The 19,793-nt window shown below is 37.6% G+C and overlaps 1 protein-coding gene across 1 annotated transcript in view; it reads left to right on the forward strand.

The window, feature by feature from the left end:
* The window catches only part of LOC149167818 (Transducin family protein / WD-40 repeat family protein), a 310,212-nt gene extending 292,010 nt beyond the window's left edge, over window positions 1-18,202 (forward strand). Inside the window, exons 19-20 of the mRNA XM_089433175.1 lie at window positions 17,333-17,386; window positions 17,490-18,202. Coding sequence (XP_089289301.1) covers window positions 17,333-17,386; window positions 17,490-17,811 — 376 coding nt within the window. The 3' untranslated portion in view covers window positions 17,812-18,202. The remainder of the gene's footprint in view (window positions 1-17,332; window positions 17,387-17,489) is intronic.
* Window positions 18,203-19,793: the final 1,591 nt, after the last annotated feature.

Raw genomic sequence — 19,793 nt, forward strand, 5'->3', positions numbered from 1 at the left:
GTGGATCCGGATGGGAAATATGTGGAAAGGGGTTATATATGAGCAAGGGGGAGTGATATATGTGGTGTCAGGAAGCGGGACCATGCAACCAAAATCAGAGTTTCCCATGTAGTGCCATTCATGAAGCTAGTAGCCAAAAGAGGAGATCCCATGGGACTAAGATACAAGATTAACCACCAATTTGGACAAGGGGACAAGAGTACAGACGAGGCCCATTCTTTCTGCCAAATCCCCCCACTAATTCATGTCCAAATGTGTCCATGATAAGTAAACAAAGATACCCAATTACATAATGAAATGCCATACCTTCGGGGTTGGAAGGCCCACCTTCAAACAAATGATCATAACAGATGGGCGAGGCCACATAATAGCTAGCTCAGGTGGTAGAGAATGGTGGTACATCGAGCTATCTGGTGGCTGCAAGGGGTTGTTGGCTATCAATTGAAGACAAATGGAGAAGAAAATTTTCTCCGCTGGGAGCCACCCATTGGTGGTGGGTAACATCTAGCTCCAACTGGGACATGAACTCTTAGTAGAGTGCACGAATGTACTCAAACAGGGAGGTCATGAGAACACCAACAATCTCTTGGGACTGTAGACCTGTTACCTGCACTTCAAAGACTAAGCACACGGGGCAACATGTTTTTACCGCGTCCTATGATCGCCCGTGCTTTTGTTAGGCGATAAAATCAATAGGAAATAACATTCAATGCTAGATGCAATCTTAAGCTAAACACACCTAATCTAGTATGGTAACATAGTATGATGTTAGTTCTAATGCAAAATCAACATGGAATGCATCCTACCCTAACATGCATATTACATTAAGAAAATGCTAAGTGTAATCATATAGCCAATGCAACCAACATATCATTAGATGAATATAAGAATTCTTGCCTATATGATTACTTATGCAATAAATCCAGAGGTGTGGGAAGGAATGGCCATATGGAAGGTCACAAGGGCGGGAGGTGGGAAAATAGAATGACCACACATGGAAGATCATGGGTGAAAAGGGAATAAAGGGATGCAACCTATTCCATAGGATTCTCTCCTTCAACCAAAAGATAGAGATATCAACAATCAAGCTCATAAATCTTCAATGGATGGCAACCTCAGGCATATCATCTTCATCATGATCCCTATCATTTATATCGGGTTTTGTGGCCACCACAAGGTCATGATCAGAAAGAAAGGGAGATTGATGACATGGAGAGACACAAGTAGGTTGCCCATGATGATCATACTTAGGAGAGAGAGAGGATTCCTCATTATTAGTGATAGTGTAAGAAGGGTTGAGGAAAGGGTCCACATGAGACTCAACTATATCCCTAGGATTGTGAGGAAAGACAAGGGTCCTATTGATATCATCATCATCAGTATCATAGATAGGGTCGTTGTCAAAATGATGCCCGTGAATTTCCCATTCCCCTCTTCAATATGTAAGAAATCATTGATATCAAAGTTCAAAGGGGGAGCGGGACCATTTTTCTCAAGACCTTCATGATGTTCAATGAAGGATTCCTTTTCAATATCCAATGGTTGGCATGCCAAAAAATGTTCAAGAAAGCCATCGAAGAATGCTACAATAGATGAGATACTCTTAGGTTTGCAATTATGTAACCATGACTTATGACCGTGGATGGATCTCATAAATAGCTTCATGAGAACATCGTGATGAACCAATTCAACTTTTGAGGCATATGTGACATATCTTGCCACATGATCAACTGTGGATAATGGATCACCATCAAACTTGGGCACTCCACATATGATAGTCTAGGTGAGATGCTTAGGGCGTCTAGGAATGCGAACAATGTCCAAGGCAGGGAAATCATCAAAGAATTAATCATGTAGGAGTCATCAGGGTGAATTCAAAGGTGCCTAAAGAGATGCTTGCTTCAACCTACAAGCATTGACTTTGGAGTTGAATGAAGAACTAGGGCTTCGTTCTTCCAATGGAGTCGCCGAAAGATATGTCAAAAATGTCGTATGCGAACTTACACACATTTCATGTCCTCAACAACAACGCCAAAAATGTTGTTGCACAAACTAGCAAGCCTAGTTTGTAGGCTAAAACTAGAGGGTACAACAACATTGTGGGACAAAGGCCCACTGTCACCACAGCAAAAGTCCCCTTCTCTTCTCGGGTTTTCACCGACGGGAGGAGTCCCAGTATTTCTCACTTGTGATAGATGTCTTTATGATAGGCTTGAAGTGACGCAAGGTGGCTCATTCAATGGGAAGGCTCAAAGTGCAAGCTTTGGGAGGAGCTAGTAATGCTTTCCATGAAAATCCCCTTGTAATATATGGCTACACGAGACCTAGGGTTGAGATATATTCCAAAGAATGGTTTCATCCAAGGTTAGGGTAGTTAAAAGAAAAGGTTTTGTATGATGTACTTCAACAAGTAGTTAAGCATAAACCTTCAAGAAAGCCCCAAGGTAGCTTCAAGGGTTCCCACTTGGTGTGATACCTAGGGCATCAATTTATTTGAAATTCCATCATCGAAATATGTTCAAAACTGGAGGATGCCTAGAGAAGACACAAATGAAGAAATTTGTCTGGACGGAATCCCAAAATTCCTCCTCCCTAAAATTTTGCACCAAGCCCTAGAATATCTCCTTATCCATAGAGGGAAAAAGAAAAGAGGTGAAAGAATGATATTTTATTGAGTTGATGTGATCAACAAGGATCTAGGACCAATGCCTAGCTATTGGGAAGATTAGTGTCAAAATGATCTCTATTTATGAAACTTTGTTCTTCAAGCAAGCCTAAAGAAGCAACTTCACTAACAATGGATACAAATACATAACAACTTTAGACTTTTATACTTCGATGACAAATGTTATGGAGTTTCAAGGATGCAAATGCACATTATGTTGGCATTATGATGTATGTGTTGTACTTGATGGCAACCCACTTGTAGCAGAACAACTCACATGTATATGGCAACTAGATGAGTCTACAAAAGAGATATCAGATGTGACAGAATGAAATGCAGGGCAGCTTCAAGGAATCAGAGTATAGCAGGCAAACAGCAAAGAATTACAGATCAGTCTTCACAGAATGAAGAAAGAGAGGTATACGCAGGTTCACCATTGACCAATCCGCGTATACACGTAGGTTAACAGAACAAAAGGAGCATATAACATACACACACACTTTCACAGAAAGAAAAGCACATATACCTTGGAAAACTAAGTTTGGGTCCGAAGTATTTGGTCCATGGTATTTTGATCCATGGTATTGGTCTATGGTATTTGATCCGAGGTATTGACCCTAGGTATTTGATCCAAGGTATTGGTCCTAAGTGGTTTTGGTCCATGGTATTGAGAAAGGCCTAAAACTATAAAAGGAGGAGAAGATCATTAGGCCAAAGTACACAAGCATTAAATATCTGATGAAATGTGAGATCTAGTATGCAAGTTATTGGATTATGGTGCATTGTTGGATCTGAACCAAGGAGGAACCTTAGCGGTTGATGGAGGATAAGATCTAATGATGGATCAGGATCTTAAGGCGTAAAATGAACTATCATTATGTGTTTTTACTCATGAATATTCTAGATTTGAATACTGACGCATATATTATTTTGTAAATGATATGATCTGGGTATAACTGAAGTTTGGTATAGTTGTAGAATTATGAATTAATATTTGCAGATGTATACGCTGGTTGGCTTTGAGGAAAGCGTGTATACACATAGTTTCGGCACATGAAAGTAGCGTATACCTTATAAAATATGTTTTAGTCGCTGTTGTTTGCTGTTGCAGAGTTCTGGGTTTTGGTTACTGTATTCTGAATGATTAGATTGATGGGTTGTCAAAGTAATTGATTGATTTGGTTGTGGTTGGTTCAAAGGTGATTGGTTGATGCAGATATATTTGATGATTGAATTACACTTATGATGTTGTTGATGGATCCAATCTGAAAATTTATGAAACGTGGTCCCTGGAAGAGAAAGAGAAGGTCGTAGCCTTCTGTAGGTCGGTGCCTACGTACTAAGCAAACATAACGGCTAGTACAAGAGCTAGGGGGTTGTGGCTCCCTTCCAGTAGAAGCTGGAGAACGAGAGAAGGTTGTAGCCTTATGCAGGTAGAAAACTGCGTACTGGTATAAGACTGCACCAGTACAAAAATTGTAAACAAAATTTTCTTATTAATAAAAGAAGACAGAGACGATAGTAGCAGGTGGTTTTCACGCACATTGGGTTTCCACCTTATATCTTGGTGTTCATGTGTGTTGCTTATGTGTGATGCTTTAATCTGTTTTTACCACACTGTCTAATGAATTGCTAATATACTGATTAAAGTTCAATACATGATAATTTGGGTAAATCAAAAGATCTCTGCATATACGCTGGTTACATTAAGTACAGTTGCGTATACATGCTAGTTCACTGAGCTAAAGTAGCGTATACAAATCAGTTTTGAAAATTAAATTATTGATTTGATAATACTGATTCACCCCCCCTCTCAGTATTATTTCCAACACATTATCCTCTAGGAACATTCATTTATTCATTCTTTGGCCAATGGGTAACACGCAAAAATTTTCAATAGTTTCAATGATTCCACTAATTCACATTAATTAGGGCACATTATTTGACCATAAGAAAATAATTCCATGCATCCGAAACTAATTAAAACATAAATATAACATTATATTGCACTTACAAGAGAAAGAAGAGTATATCCATCCACAATCTTTCCAAAGAGAAGCTCCAAGAGAGATAGTGAAAGCTTTGCACACCTCAAAATGCATTTAATCATCCAAATCATTCCACAAATTGCAGGTCCAAATTCTTTAGAGAGAGATATCCCAAATCCAAGTGATGATGTTCAACAAATGAGAATTATTTCTAATTTATATGAGCCTTCAATAGTTCAAATGGGTCTAATTAGCCTAATGAATCCCTAAAAGTGACTAATGTGTAAAACAACATTAAAATTGGTGACAAGCCCACCAAATAGCTCCAAAAATACAATAAAGCCCTCCTAATGAGGCCGAAATGATATAATCATGGTGCAAAGGGCCGTTGGAAGGCCAATATATGTCTCCATGTGCCAAAATGAAGAAGAGGGCTCGCAAAATCATAACCAAGGGGTTGGCTCTTGGTTTCCAAGCAAAACATCTGTTGTGCTCCCAAGTGGCTATGGGGCACAGTGAATGGTCTCATAGGTCTCCAACTAGATCAAACATGTCGATACTCCATCCATAAGGGCAAGAATGATGATACAAGCCCTCCCATGTGGACACTTCATAGTGGCATGCCCTTCCAAGTGGGCTTTAGAATGTACAAGTGCCACTAGACTCAAGAGGGAGGTTAATGAAGGACCATATTAGGTGGTTTCAACATCTAAGGGAGTGGTAGGTCCATGGTACACCCATCAAATGGCAGGTGTCATGTGAAATAATGGTGAAACAGTGTGGGGTAGCAAGGGAAGGCTCCAAGCCTCATGCGATGGTACAAGGGTAGTTGTAATGAGAGAAGCCCACACATGGGTGCATATGCCATAGATGTAGGAGGGAACAATCATGGTACATGAGTTACCTCAGCCTTTGTTTTTCCACCCTTCTTCATATGCCTTTTTCCTTTTATTGATTTTACTTTCTTTAAATTGCTCAATGCTCAAGGGAATGAGAGCATGATGCGTAAGATATAGCAGTGATTACACCCTTAAGGTTGGGCAGTTCATCACCCACCAGGGGTTGGGACAATCATGGGTTCCTTACAGATGCAGGGGGCTCATAGAGGGGCCCTAGGAATTAGGGTGATGGCCAAAATGATAAGGGGTAGAGCTCATGTTTGGCTTTTGCCCATGTGCTAAATTTTTATGTCCCAACCATCTTTTGCATTTTATGGTACATTTCCTGTTGTAAGTGGCCAAATTATGCTTTTAACTTTCTTTTAGCTGCATCAACCTCCGGGGCATCATTCCAGGCCCGACCAAAAGTGTTGACAAGGGGAGGGGGAGGCTAACTCCTTGTGGACCCTGTTAGCGCTTGAGATTCACCTAGGCTGAGATAGACAAACTCTCAAGGCTACATCAAACCATTTCACCTCGTAGCTAGCCCTACGAGGTATGAGAAGGCGCTCTCGGGTCAGATTTGATAGATCTTTCAATATGATTAGGCTGACCAATTAAGAATAAAGATTTTAGGCTAGTAAATTGATAGGGGGGTTGGATTTAATGATTTTTGGGGTTTTTGGTGGCAATTGGAGGGAGTGCAATTCAGGGTGCGGGGATTGGGCTCAGTTTTTGCAGGGGGTTCTTTGGGGCAAGGTAGGAACTTGTGCTGATGCCTTTGGCTTGGATGAGTGATCAGGGAAGAAAGAGAGGAGGTTAAAGAGGGCAAACAAGGACTTTGAATCCTCTTTAAACAGTGGAAAACATAGATATTGAACATAATTAAAAGCTGAGCATGGCATGCATGAATTCAAACTTTATCACTTCATCTTGTTCAAATAGCAGCAAAGAAAGAGAGATGTAACACATAAACAAACTTACAGTAACAATTAGAAGACACACCATCAACACAATGATCCACAAGAATCCACAATGAAATCTGCAAAACCCTGGCTTTCCTTTCCTTAAATTGCAGAAATAGATGTACAATACACAATAATGTTTCTCCCACAAGAGTCCAACCATGAAAATGAGAAGGAGAGAGCATAATATAGACCATCTAGACCATCTAACTCCTTTCCCCACCTCTAGGGGTCGAGCTCAGCTTCCTAGGGGCAGTTTGAACTAATTCTAAATTAAGCACTAGATAATAGGCAGTCCAACAACTTGCCTCTATTACTTAGCTAACTGATTCATGCATTAATTATTCACTTTTTACATCAAGGAAGCTTCTAGAAGGGTAAAGAGAGATAAAATCTATCAAAGTGCCATGAAAATATTACATTTACCCATCATCTACAAGTAAAAATGGTCAACCATAGTCAAAACAGTGTTTTTTGACAAAAAAGGTCAATTCTGGCAAAGCTGGCTCGAATGGTCGCGCCCCCTGTTCAAATGGTCGCGCCCTTTTGCAGCTACTTTTGAGTGGGTTCCACTGATCCAAATCAGGTGCAAGATGGCTCATTGGAAAGCTTGGTCTGTCTACTTTCCATCCCAAGTGGAATTTCTGAATTTGGAGTTGTTTTTCCCCCTCAAAAACCATTTCTCCCAAGGTCACTTTCTGCAACTCAAAAAGTGGGCAGAAAGTCATTTTTTTGATGTATTTTGAGCTTTTGGAGGTTCAAATCTCAAAATCAGGCTTCTCCCAAGTATTGGTAATTTTTCTCTTTGCATGCCCTTTCCAAAAATGCCAAGTTTTCAAAATTCCAAAACCTGTAAAATTGCACAAAAATTCACAAATGACAAAATTTTCTCCAAATTTCTTGAAATTTGGGCTGAGAGTCCCCAATCAAGTACCATGCTCAGTCAAAGAGGCTTTGGCCAAAATTTGGAGTGGATCGGGCGTTTTCCTTCGTTTTTGTGCTTTGGCCAACCGTCCTTGGAGCACCTTCGTTATCGCCGGTATTTTTGACATTTCTCTCAAACCATGACACCTGTGTAAAAAGTGAAAGAGGTTTTTCTTCCTTGGCATGTTTTGGACAAAAACCTCTCTCATTTTTGCAAAATTCATCTTTGATTGCTCAGAAACAGCTTTTGAGTGAAACTTGTCCCGATGTGTGAAACAAGGGATTTTGTCGAAATGGAGCGAAATGAAGGGGATAGAGGGCTTCTAAATTCTTGGGGAAATTTTTGGGAGTGGGGAGGGATGTTAGGAAGCAGGGGAAAGTGGAATCTCAGAGATTGAGTGAGGGGAAGGGGTCGAAAAGGACAAAACACAGGCCAAACCTAGAAAATTGCCAGGTTGTAGCTAGAAACTAGGGTTTGTGCAAAAATGAGGAATTTGGCGGATCTAAGGGATGGGAAGTGTTTGATAAGGTACTTTAAGGATAGGGGAAGGTGTATGAACATCAGGAAACAAGTTTTGCCGATGATTTGACCATCCAAGAGAAATTTCCTTCAAAACCCTAGGAGAGGGAAATGACCTTGCCTGGGTGGCAACTGAAGCATGGACAAGGTGTGAAATGACTCATTAGACACTGAGATGATAATGAAAACCCTATGAATGATGATAGACTCAGCTGAATAATGACATGGACCACCATTTGGACAACTTTGAAAACAGTGAGAGCAAACCCTAGACCTAATGCCTAGTGACCAAATTTTGCTTGAAGACTCACTGAAATGACAAAATTTGACCTTGACACTTCAAAATCACTTTGTAAGAGCACATTTGATCACTGTAGGAAGGCTGGAAAGACTGACACTAACAGACCCAATGGACAAATGTGGACTCAGATGGGAAATATGTGGAAAGGGGTTATAATGAGCGGAGGGAGTGATATATGTGGTGTCAGGAAGTGGGACCATGCAACCAAAATCGGGGTTTCCCATGTACTGCCATTCCTAAAACTAGTAGCTAATAAAGGAGATCCCAAGGGACTAGGATACAAGATTAACCACTATGTTGGACAAGGGGACAAGAGTACAAACCAAGCCCATTCTTTCCACCGAATCTCCCCATTGATTCATGTCTAGATGTTTTCATGATAAGTAAGCAAAGATACCCAATTACTTAATGAAAAGCCATACCTTTGGGGTTGGAAGGCCCACCTTCAAACATACGATCATAACAGACGGGCAAGGGCACATAAAAGTTGGCCCAGGTGGTGGAGAATGGTGGCACATTGAGCTATCTGGTGGCTGCAAGGCACTGCTGGTTGAAGATAAATGGAGGAGAAAATTTTCTCCCATGGGTGTCACCCATTGGTGGTGGGTAACATGCCCTTAGAAAAAATTCCTAATATTCATCTGTTTGAAAAAAATAACATTGAAGGATTAAATGCTGTGAGAATCTTGGCCATTCAACACCAAAAATATCTTGTTCTGATCAAATTAAAAATTCAAGGTCGAGGCTTCAAGCCCAAAGCCCTGATAGACTCTTGGTTTTATCTGAATATCTTGAACAAAGATATTATCCCATCCAGATACTGGAGTAAAACAACTCATTCAGTAGTTGGTCCTGGAAATAAGACAATGGAAATGAGTTGTGAAGTTCTGAAAGCCACTCCATGTTTTGGCCATCACTGTCTTGATATGAAATTTCTACTTGCAAAGGTACCAGTAACATGCATTCTTGGTACTCCTTTCTTAGTTGTTGTTGAACCTCATGGTTTTGAGAAGATGCCTGATGGAAAATCAGCATACTTCATTACTATTCCTAACATTAAAGGAATAAATGAAACTAGCCATGGTACCAAGGTAATTTTGCCATTTGTTTCTACTACTCAATTGTCAACAATGGTGCAGGTAGCCCAAACGCTTGAGAAAAAGGAGAAAAGGATAGAAGAACTGAACAGATGAAATCAAATCAAAAGATTGAGGATCAATCGTAGGATCCACAGATCAAGAAAAAAATAGCACATCTACAGTCCAAATTTGAACAACAAGTATGCTCAGAGAATCCTACTGCTTTTTGGGAAAAGAAAAAATATTTTGTTTAACTTCCCTACAAATCAGCCTAAGAAGGAAGACCATGCAAAAGCACAGCAATCCCCATGAATGCAGAATACATAAAACTTTGCGAAGTGGAAATCAGAGGTCTTTTGAGAAAAGGGACTAATCAGAGAATCCACAAGCCCCTGGCACTGTTATGGATTCTATGTCAACAAACATTCTGAGCAAGTCAGAGGTGTTCCAAGGCTAATATTAAACTATAAACCTATGAATCAAGTTATTGTTGATGACACATATCTTATTCCTCACAAGTCCAGTCTAGTGAATAGAATTTCAGGAGCAAAAATATTTTCAAAATTTGATCTTAAATTTGGATTCTGGCAAGTGGCTGTCAAAGAAAAAGATAAATACAAAATGGCTTTCAGTGTGCCTACAGAACACTACGAATGGAATGATATGCCTTTTGTATTGAAAAACACCCCAGTGAAATTCCAAAGGGTTATGAATAATGTCCTTAAACCATATTTTGACTAGTTGATAGTTTAAATTGATGATGTCCTTCTATTTTCAGATTCAGTGGATCAACATTTTAAACATCTGAACAAGTTCCTGCAGATTATAAAGGATGTTGAATTGGTTATCTCGAAAAAGAAGATGGAATTATTCAAAACTTCCATCTGATTTCTTGGTCATACAATATTGAATAGCCAGTCGATGTTGCAATAGCGTGCCATAGGATTTGCTGACAAATTCCCCAACAAGACCACAGACAAAACCCAACTCCAAAATTTTTTGGGTAGTCTAAATTATGTCAGTCATTTTTACAAGGACTATGCTAAGGACAAAAGAATTTTAAATGACAGACTCAAAAAGGACCGTTCTCCATGGACTCCAGCACATACCAAAGCAGTGCAACATATTAAAGCAAACGTAAAAACATTTCCAATATTATATGTTGCAGATGATGACTTACCAAAAATAGTGGAGACAGATTCAAGCAACATTGGGTGTGGAGCATGACTAAAGCAAGGTAGAAATAAGAATGGCAAACCGAAAGAAGAAATCATCCAGTTTAATTCAAGAATATGGGAAGATGCAGAGAAGAACTATTCTGCAATAGATAAAGAAATAAAAGTTGCTTTAAATCCAGTAAATAAATTTCAGATGTATCTAATTAATAAAAGGGCCCTGTTAAGAAGAGATGCTGCAACTATGAACAAAGTCTTGCATAAAGAATTTAAAAAGGCCGGTGAAGCAAAGTTTTCCAGGTGGCAAGCTTTATTCTCAAACTTTGAGTTTGATATTGAACATATAAAAGAAACGAAAAATTGCATCCCTTATTTTTTAAGCACAGAACGTCTACAATCGAGCGTGTCAACTCATCCAACGAGCATATCAACTCATCAAGCGAGCGTGCCAACCCGTTAAACGAGCATACCAAGCCATTAGACGAGTGTGACAATTCATCAAGAGAGTGTGACCAAGTGAACAACATTATGCAAGCCAGTACTTGAATGGTTATCGTAACAGAATGGAAAGAAAATAGTGAACATTTAAGAGAAATTCTTGATGAAATGCATTGGTCACAATATGAAGTAAATTGGAGGCCAACATGGCAACTGCGCAGCACACAGATATTAGATATGAATTTGCAACCTACATCAGGTCTGACCAGGCTAGTACCCGAAATCAGATCCCATCCAACTTCTTCTATCAATATTCCAGATATAATCTATGGACAAACTCTAGTAACTGCTGCACAAGCGAGCAATGATTTGACCTATATCTTTCGAGATATTAGTCTAATCTGGCAAGAACATGCAACACATGGTGTATGTTTGTACAAGATTCAGGATCTACAGGAGTTTGAGGTGATGGACGAGAAACAAGTCCTCTGTATGTATATAGCCCATCATCTACAATGGCTAGTAAAGACAAGGAAAGTTGTCTAAATGCTTCAAGGATGACCAATTGTAATTCAGAAGCTTTATTCGAAAGCATGGGAGACCGGATCATATGGATGAAGATTTGGTACTAGAATGATATCTGATTAAGAATTGCTTTTAAAAATTTGACTACGTGGAGGAGTCTTTGCTCCCGATAAATCTTTGATTGGATTTGCTTTCAGCCACTTTCTGGACGAATATCTGAAACTCGGAGCACTTCTCCGACTTTTGATGTGGTTTGACCCACATTTCAGAGAATTGATGAAAAAGGTCTAGATATGTAATCTTTAGTTCTTATAGCTTTTGTCAATCCTTCATGTCCCGAGAAGATGCTCTTTGGTCCCGCAAAGTTCTATAAATAAGGAGTCCATTGATCCTCCTCATTTGAGTCTATCAGAAGTCTTAGGGTCAGTCTCTCAAGCTCCCTTTTGTCTGAGCTCTGTGTCTTTCTAATAGGCAAGATCTATCTGAGTTTGATAAGCCTGCGCAGGTATATGAGAGTATATCTATGAACCTAAAGTGGTAGAACACATGCTAGGTCTATAAGGTATATGTAAACATTGCCAAGATCAGCCCTAAAGTACGTAAATATTTCCAAGTTCGTCCTTGGTTAATAAAATATTTTATGTTGTGTTATTATTGTTGTCTATCACTTTATTGCTTTCTGAAATTCATTTGACATTCATCTGAAGTTCACTTAGGATTCTCGAGTGTTGTAAATGCTCAGTTTTATCACGTGATATTACCCACACATCCACCATGCAACACCCATTGTGTATCAACTGTTGTCACTGTGCTGTCAAAAATTGCCATTGTGCCATTTGATTGCGGCATTGTTTATAGAGGTGACAATTTGCCTAGATGACCATTTCTCACCAAAATATGTTTTTTTTTCAAAAAATATGACTATGTGAGTGTTTGAATCGTTTTTTAGATGGTGAAAATGAATTCAGCACCATCAAAAACCCATGGGGCACACAAAATCCTGACAACTGTAACTCGGATATCCATAAATTTCTGCCGAATTTTGTCAAAATTGTGCCAGAAATTCCATTGTTTTCCAGGCGAAAACGTCGCCTAGGACTACGCAATTTTATTGCTATATAGTATACCATTTGATTGTTGTAGAATTCCATGGTGCCTGCAGCAATTGTCATCCATACTTGTAGCCGCAACTCTAGTGTGTTCCACCATATAGTTGTACATGTTGTGCTTGGCAACCACACGCTGTGCCAGTGGCCTCACTGTAAATTCCATATCATTTCAATTAAAATTAAACTACATCATTTGTACCCAACCTTACTTTCTACAATCATCCGTACATCAACTATACCATTTTCATCCCCCCCCCAGGGATCGCAGAACCAAATTTTCCACCATCCATACGCCATCTGTATTGTTATTTGTACATAATTTAACTCACTACCACCCCTCTTTCATACATCAAATTAATTGGAGGTACCATACAACCAGGTGTGAGAGAAAGTAGTGATTAAAGTCTTAGTTATAGTAAATCAAACATATTAAAACATCAAATTATAAAATATATAACAAGAGTATTTAAACTTCCTAAAGTGTTTTATATACTTTAATTATAAAAATGGAGGAGAAGTTATATATAAATAGGAAGTTTATTATATGCCTAACGTAAAATGAAGAATATATATATGTATATATATAGCCCTGATGGGTCGCCCAGTTGGTTGAAGCCCCCCTGTCATGAGGCTCGGGTTCAATTCTACATGGGTCCATTAGGGTTAGATTTTGTTAGTTGAGTCGGTTGGCTGTGATATCCCTTCAGGTGGGTCCGCTTGGAGGTTTTACTGTGAATATATATATATATATATATATATAGAGAGAGAGAGAGAGAGAGAGAGAGAGAGTTTTAAAAATTGGCTGGCATGAACCGGAAACCAGTCAAACCGACTGGTTCATTGGGCGACCTGGTCAAACCAAACAAAGAACCCAGTTTAAGGGCCTGTTTCTCCTAAAAACAACAAAAATCGGACCAAACCGGCCTGTTTAGGATGGAACCAGTCAGTTTATGGTCAAACCAGCTGATAACGTCCTAAACTGTTCGGTTCGTTGCCAAGGTTCAGTGTACTTTGTGGAAGTTAGGAAGATCCTTGTTAGGTTAAACTCAAAGTTACTTCATTGCCTATGTAAACAAAGAGCATATTTTCTTAAGAACTGGACCAAGAGAAGGAATGCCTTTGAATATCTAAAGATAAGCCTTAGTGCCATCCTATTTGGCAAAAAAACACAGCAGCACTCCCTTTGGTTTTCAAAATGATGATATATGAGGCACTTTGTCTACCTCAATGCTTGCACAACAACTGTGTTAGAATCAATCGATCATCAAAATTTGAATACACTGAGCAAGCTTGGAGAAAAATCCAGTAACAAGCTTGGATCAAATATCCAAGTTGAAGAAAGGGGAACAATTATTAATCCAGTTAATGTTACGATGTAGAAAAATCCCAATCCAACCGAAGTAAAGACATACTCAGATGTTGTAGTACAAATGACGGAAATTCCAAGTGAAGTTCCAAAAATCAACCTTGCAACATCAATACATGCAAAAGATCATATAGCAAAAATAAACCAAGAAAAAGCTACAAACACGATAAGGAAAATAATATTACAATAGTACCTTATCAACATCCTCATCATAAAACCAAATTCTTGACCAGTCATTGTATCACCATCATTCAAAATAGATGCCAGCTAAATCAAGATTCATGATAACAATTCATATTGGAGAGCCTATAAGCGCAATGTTCCACAGAAGATCGAATTCAGATGGTTAGGTCATTTTTTCTTTTGATAATTTTTCTGGATACTTACAGGTTCATATCATCTTGTATCATTGAAGATGACAACTCCAAGAATTAGGAAAATTGTGAAAATATTACAATACAAAGAAAAACATATCAAGCCTTTTCATCAATATGCTTTGAGGACAAAGCATTTCTAAGGGAAAGACAATGTTATAAACAGAAATATGGATAAAATAATAATAATAATTAATAAGTATAATTAATAAGTATAATTAATAATTATGAAGGAACATGCCTTAAAATGGCATGATTGTTCATGAAAGGGCATCCCAGCTAGGCATATATACAGGGCCCTCATTTGTAACCATGATATCACTCTTGTTTAGAAAAATTTTTGGCGAAATCACATAATTGATCATTTGTCGACGCGTTTCGAACCAACTAGTGTGGTTCATCGTCAGGACAAGTTGAAGATACAGATCCAGTATAGCGAGTTAAATAGTCCAAGCAGAGACTCCAATGGCTAAAAAGACTAACGGCTATTTTTCAACTTAAGGACCCAGTCAAACTCCCTTTAACTAAATTAATATTAATATTCTTTATAATTATTATTATACTTCTAGAGCTAAGTAAACTGGGCAAAAATTACCCAGATCAGAGGATATTAAACTATTTAGATATTTAATGTATAATTATATATAATAATATTTTTCAATACCTAATATAATACTATATTTAATATTTAGTTTTTAAATTATTTATATAAATTATTAGAAAACTATAATTTTTACTAAAAATTGAATTAGATCAATGGTTAGTTATCAAAACTAAACCATTTATTTATTTAAAATATTAAATATATATATATATATATAAACAAATAGGTATATATATAAATTAATATATTACCATACCTAACATTCTAATAATATTATATTTAATGTTTAAATATATATATATATATATGTTTTTGATTATATATATATAAATATATCAATTTAAAATTCTTTAATAACTAATCATTCTAATAAATTTTTATTCAAGGTTTAGATATTAAAATATTATATCAATCTATATCAATTATCAGCCAAACCTATATAATTATAAATTTTTTTTTATCTTACACTATCTCTTAAGGTTAGTGCAATTAACTTAGAACTAACAAAAAATCAAAATTAATCAAATGAATAAATGAAAAGTAATATTGATTAGTTAAGAAAAATGCATATTTTAATTATACACGTATTTATAGCATAAGGATGTTAAAAATATAAGGCTAATAAAAAGTTAAGTAATTACCTTACAATCTAAGGATAGTTCAATTATTCTTAATCATATAATATGCTAAATATTCCCAGGTTGCCAAATTTAATAATCTTCGAATATAAAGGGAAAAAGAGGGGACTAAATCAAGACCATAAGGGCGATAATTAAAAGAAGAACAAATCAAATCAAGAGAAAAGCAAGCAAAAAAAAAAACCACAAACACAGAGGAAACAATTCTTAAGGAAAGGAAACAAGAAACACTGAGACCATACCAAGAAGGGACCGCGGAGGCTAGGAAGATAGGGCTGGGACCCAGCAGCTGCTGATCTTCCAGCCATCATCCCTATTAAGATTATTTGGCCTTTTTTCAATCTCCAGGGCCTCCCTAAACTTGCGATGGTGAAACTGAGCAACTCTAGCAATGACTTGAGCCTCTTCGATACATACATGATGCATCGTCTTCTCGGCATGCTCTGCCAAGGCTGAGGATTTGGTCCTACCATGCCTCAAGTCGGCTGAATGCTCGCTAATCCTTTGATTGATAGAGCATCCTGTCTCACCAATATATGGAATCCCACAAGAACAAGGGATGACATAGACGCCCTTCATGTCTTTAGGGTCAATAGGATCTTTTACAGACCTGAGGGAGCTACGGATAGTATTAAGAGGTCTAAAAGTTGCGGGCACATCAAATTTTTTCAGAATCCTCGCAATCCTATCCGTGGTCCCTTGGATATAAGGAAGGTTAACTCCCATGACATGATCACTCTTTCATACATTATTCAATATATTATATTTGATCTTTAATGGATTACTTTATATTCCAAGTCTTTTGGTTATTAACTCTTCAGCCAAGTTTGGCTTATCACAGAAACCTGCCTTTGTGGAAAAAATCACAAACATAGTGAAAATTTTCACTAGTGTAAGCTTCATGCTTAAATGAGGGAAAACAGTGCACACCATCTATACAAATTTTGTGTATCTATTTTCCTTTGTGTTGTTTTAGACTTTTAGTAGCCAGTGGCCATTGCTCTATGTAATGTGTAAGACACGTGGGTAGTGCTTTGACCACTTGTAAATATTGATGAAGGCTAAAGCAACATTCATCCACGTGGTGTAATGTGTAAGACACGTGGGTAGTGCTTTGACGACTTGTAAATATTGATGAAGGCTGAAACAACATTCATCCACGTGGTTAGGTGGAGAACATTTATACTGGTTGTGTATATTTACCTTTGATTATGAATATTGTGTTGTGTATGCAGTTCCTCTGGTTTTGTTTCTTAAATTATGAACTTATGACATAGGGAATATCTTGAGTAAACAGACTTATGTTAATATTTTAGACTCTGGCATACCTATGTAGGACCTCTTGAGTTGCCTAGTGTTTAATTTATACTCGCCGCACCCATAAGCTTTAAAATTTCACCTCTTCCAAAGGAAATGGGTTTGGCTTTCCATCATGGTACTGGTTGCATTAAGGTGAAGGCACATTTCTTTTCAAGTGCTTCTAAAGGATTCAATGATTCTTTTCACTGTTCCGTAGATCAAAATTACAAAATTCATTCCATGGTAGTCTTCTAAGATGTTTCAACTTTCTATAAACTAATTGCTCATAAGGCTATTAAATATATGGTATATTCTAGCTAGTCGACCACCTAATATTGATAATGACCAGATTCTATTTAATATTCCTGATGACTGAATCTTACCTTCTGTATCCTTGTGTGTTTGTTTCATAAAAGATTATGCTTTATTATAATATGGCCATATTTTTAGGTGTATTTGATCCTAAGAATTTGATTCATTGCAGGGTCTTGCAAAGGTGGGCTGATCATGTTCTTCAAAATGATCATAACATTTGGAGGTATTATATAGATTCTAGGAGTTTTGCTTACTGGCCACTCAATGCATAGTTATTACAACGTACCAAACAAAACATTCATTCGAAGGAATTCTCATTTTTGCAGGGCAATGCTTTTGTATGTTGCTGCCGGTGCATTACATGAGGTTTTGGCAGTTCTTCGTGATGCACAAGAACCTGACACAGCAGCCATGTTTCTACTAGCATGTCACGAAATCAAAGTGAAAGTTACATCCCAAAAATCTGGAGTTGAATGTAATGCATCGCCCAAATCAGACAGCCAAGTTCAAGGAAATGCCAACAGCTTGGATTTACCTGGTGATTTGAATCAACAAAAGGAAGATGTTTCAGTAGTTTGTGAGTATTATGGGCACTACCAAAGAACATTGGTTCATTTATGCACAGATTTGGCACCGGTTTTGGATTGAAGGCAATATTACATTGAAAAGAGAGGAACATAGGTTTTTGGGAGGATATCACTCATGATTGTTTTCTCTGTGATTCCTCTACATGATGACTTGCAGTCCTGAAATTTTTTGGAAGGTGAAAATATTAACTCAATTTTTCAGGAGCTAGCACATGGATGACAACTGACGAGATTGTGCATTGCGAATGTTCTTTAGTCCAATGTATTCTGATTGATTGTAATGCACTCGTGCTGCTGTTATCACTGAACATTTCGAAGGAGGAGCTTTGAAGCTTTTCACTTTCACAGCTGTGATTGTGTAATTAGCCTGTCAACTTGCATTATTAATTTTATTCAGTTTAATGATTTATTTGTACAAGAAGTGGACAAGAATTAATGCGTATTCTTTTCTAGACAGTGGTGGTGCCAAGATTTCATTTTGAGTTTGTGAGTGCACGTGTTTTATAGGTATATGTCAAGACAAACAAACTTGGAAAGCAATTCACACAGATAGTGCTCATGAGCTCATGTCAATTGCAATTAATATAACTCGTCAGAACAATGATCGCCCACATTAAATACCAGATCTATCATATGTGATCTTGTCATAGCTTTGAATGATGCTAGAATTGAATTTAGCATATAATAGACATCACGGTTAACTAGGAATAATTCATAATGTAAATATTCTGTCCAGAGTGTTTGGCAAGGGATCAGTGTTGGTGTATCAACACTTCAACAGTAGGATTCAATCTATAATAAAGTGATTTTAATATTTTAAATGACCATTTTAGAGTAATAACGTGTTCTTATGGTAGTTAGGTAAAGTAGGTATTATCATCTCACATTCTTGGTGACAGGATTCCACTGGTGATTAGATTGTTCATCCATTCAACATTAGAGCTGTCCTTGGCCTGGGCTCTACCTAGATGGTTAAAAAAGCGGAATGGGTACTATAACCTAGTGTTGTGAACATTGCGATAATATCACAATATTATCAGGGCATCGGGATATTTTCCACATGGTGATATTTTCGGTGATTATTTTGCACCATGAAAGCATCACATTTTTATTGTAAAAATTACAATAATATTGTGGCACAATCCAAAAATTGGGTCGTTCGCACCCAAGTTTGTTTATAAAGTTAATTTTTGGTTGTTTTTTTGCCTCATTTTTTGCAAACAAAGGCCAGGGGTCAGAGAGCAGAGGAGTAGGAGAATGAAATTCCTAAGTTTAAGGAGGAAAAAATGACAATATTTAGGAGCCATCTCAGAAAAAGTTGCACTATGGACCAACTTGCCTCAACAAGATGCACACTTGCAAGTATTGGCATCAAAGTCGTCCCTGTGTTTTTTGTTTCTCTTAGTTTTTCCTTGGGTTTCAATCACCTTTTATTTTTCATGATTTTGTTAGCGGGAGGGAGTGTATTTTTTTGCCATTATTGTTTCATTGAGTTGAGTTGAGTTTGAGACATTTGGATCATATATAGGAATATGGTAAACCTGATGGGGGGGTTCAATAAACAAAATTTGAGTTGCAAGTTGTGTGGGAAGCATATGATAAGGGGAATATCTTGATTGAAATACCACCTTCGACAAATTATGGGACATGATGTAGGAATTTGCCCAGATGCATCTCCATAAATCATTAAAAGATAAAAGATTATGCCAAAGTAACAAGGAAGCTATGAAAAATCAAATTGCAAGGGGAGTGGGTGCCACTGAGAGTGGTTCTTCGACATTAACTTCTACAATGGCCAGCCCCACATCTACCTCATCATTTTTTGTTCCTAGAACCAAATCTGGTGCAAAACTGTCTATCAGGTGAACACTTAAAAGAAAGAAGGAAGGCGTTGAAAAGCTGATGGGTAGGTGTTTTCTATGGAGTGGCATTCCCTTCAACATTGCCAAGAATAATCCATTTTACCAAGTTATGTTTGATGTTATTGTTATTGTTGGCTCGACGTACAAAGTCGTCTCATATGATGACTTGAGGGGGCTTATT

The sequence above is a fragment of the Pinus tabuliformis genome, chromosome 5_1 (assembly GCF_031772625.1).
Source record: "Pinus tabuliformis cultivar Carrire ecotype Pingquan chromosome 5_1, CPIR1, whole genome shotgun sequence".
Taxonomy (NCBI): domain Eukaryota; kingdom Viridiplantae; phylum Streptophyta; class Pinopsida; order Pinales; family Pinaceae; genus Pinus; species Pinus tabuliformis.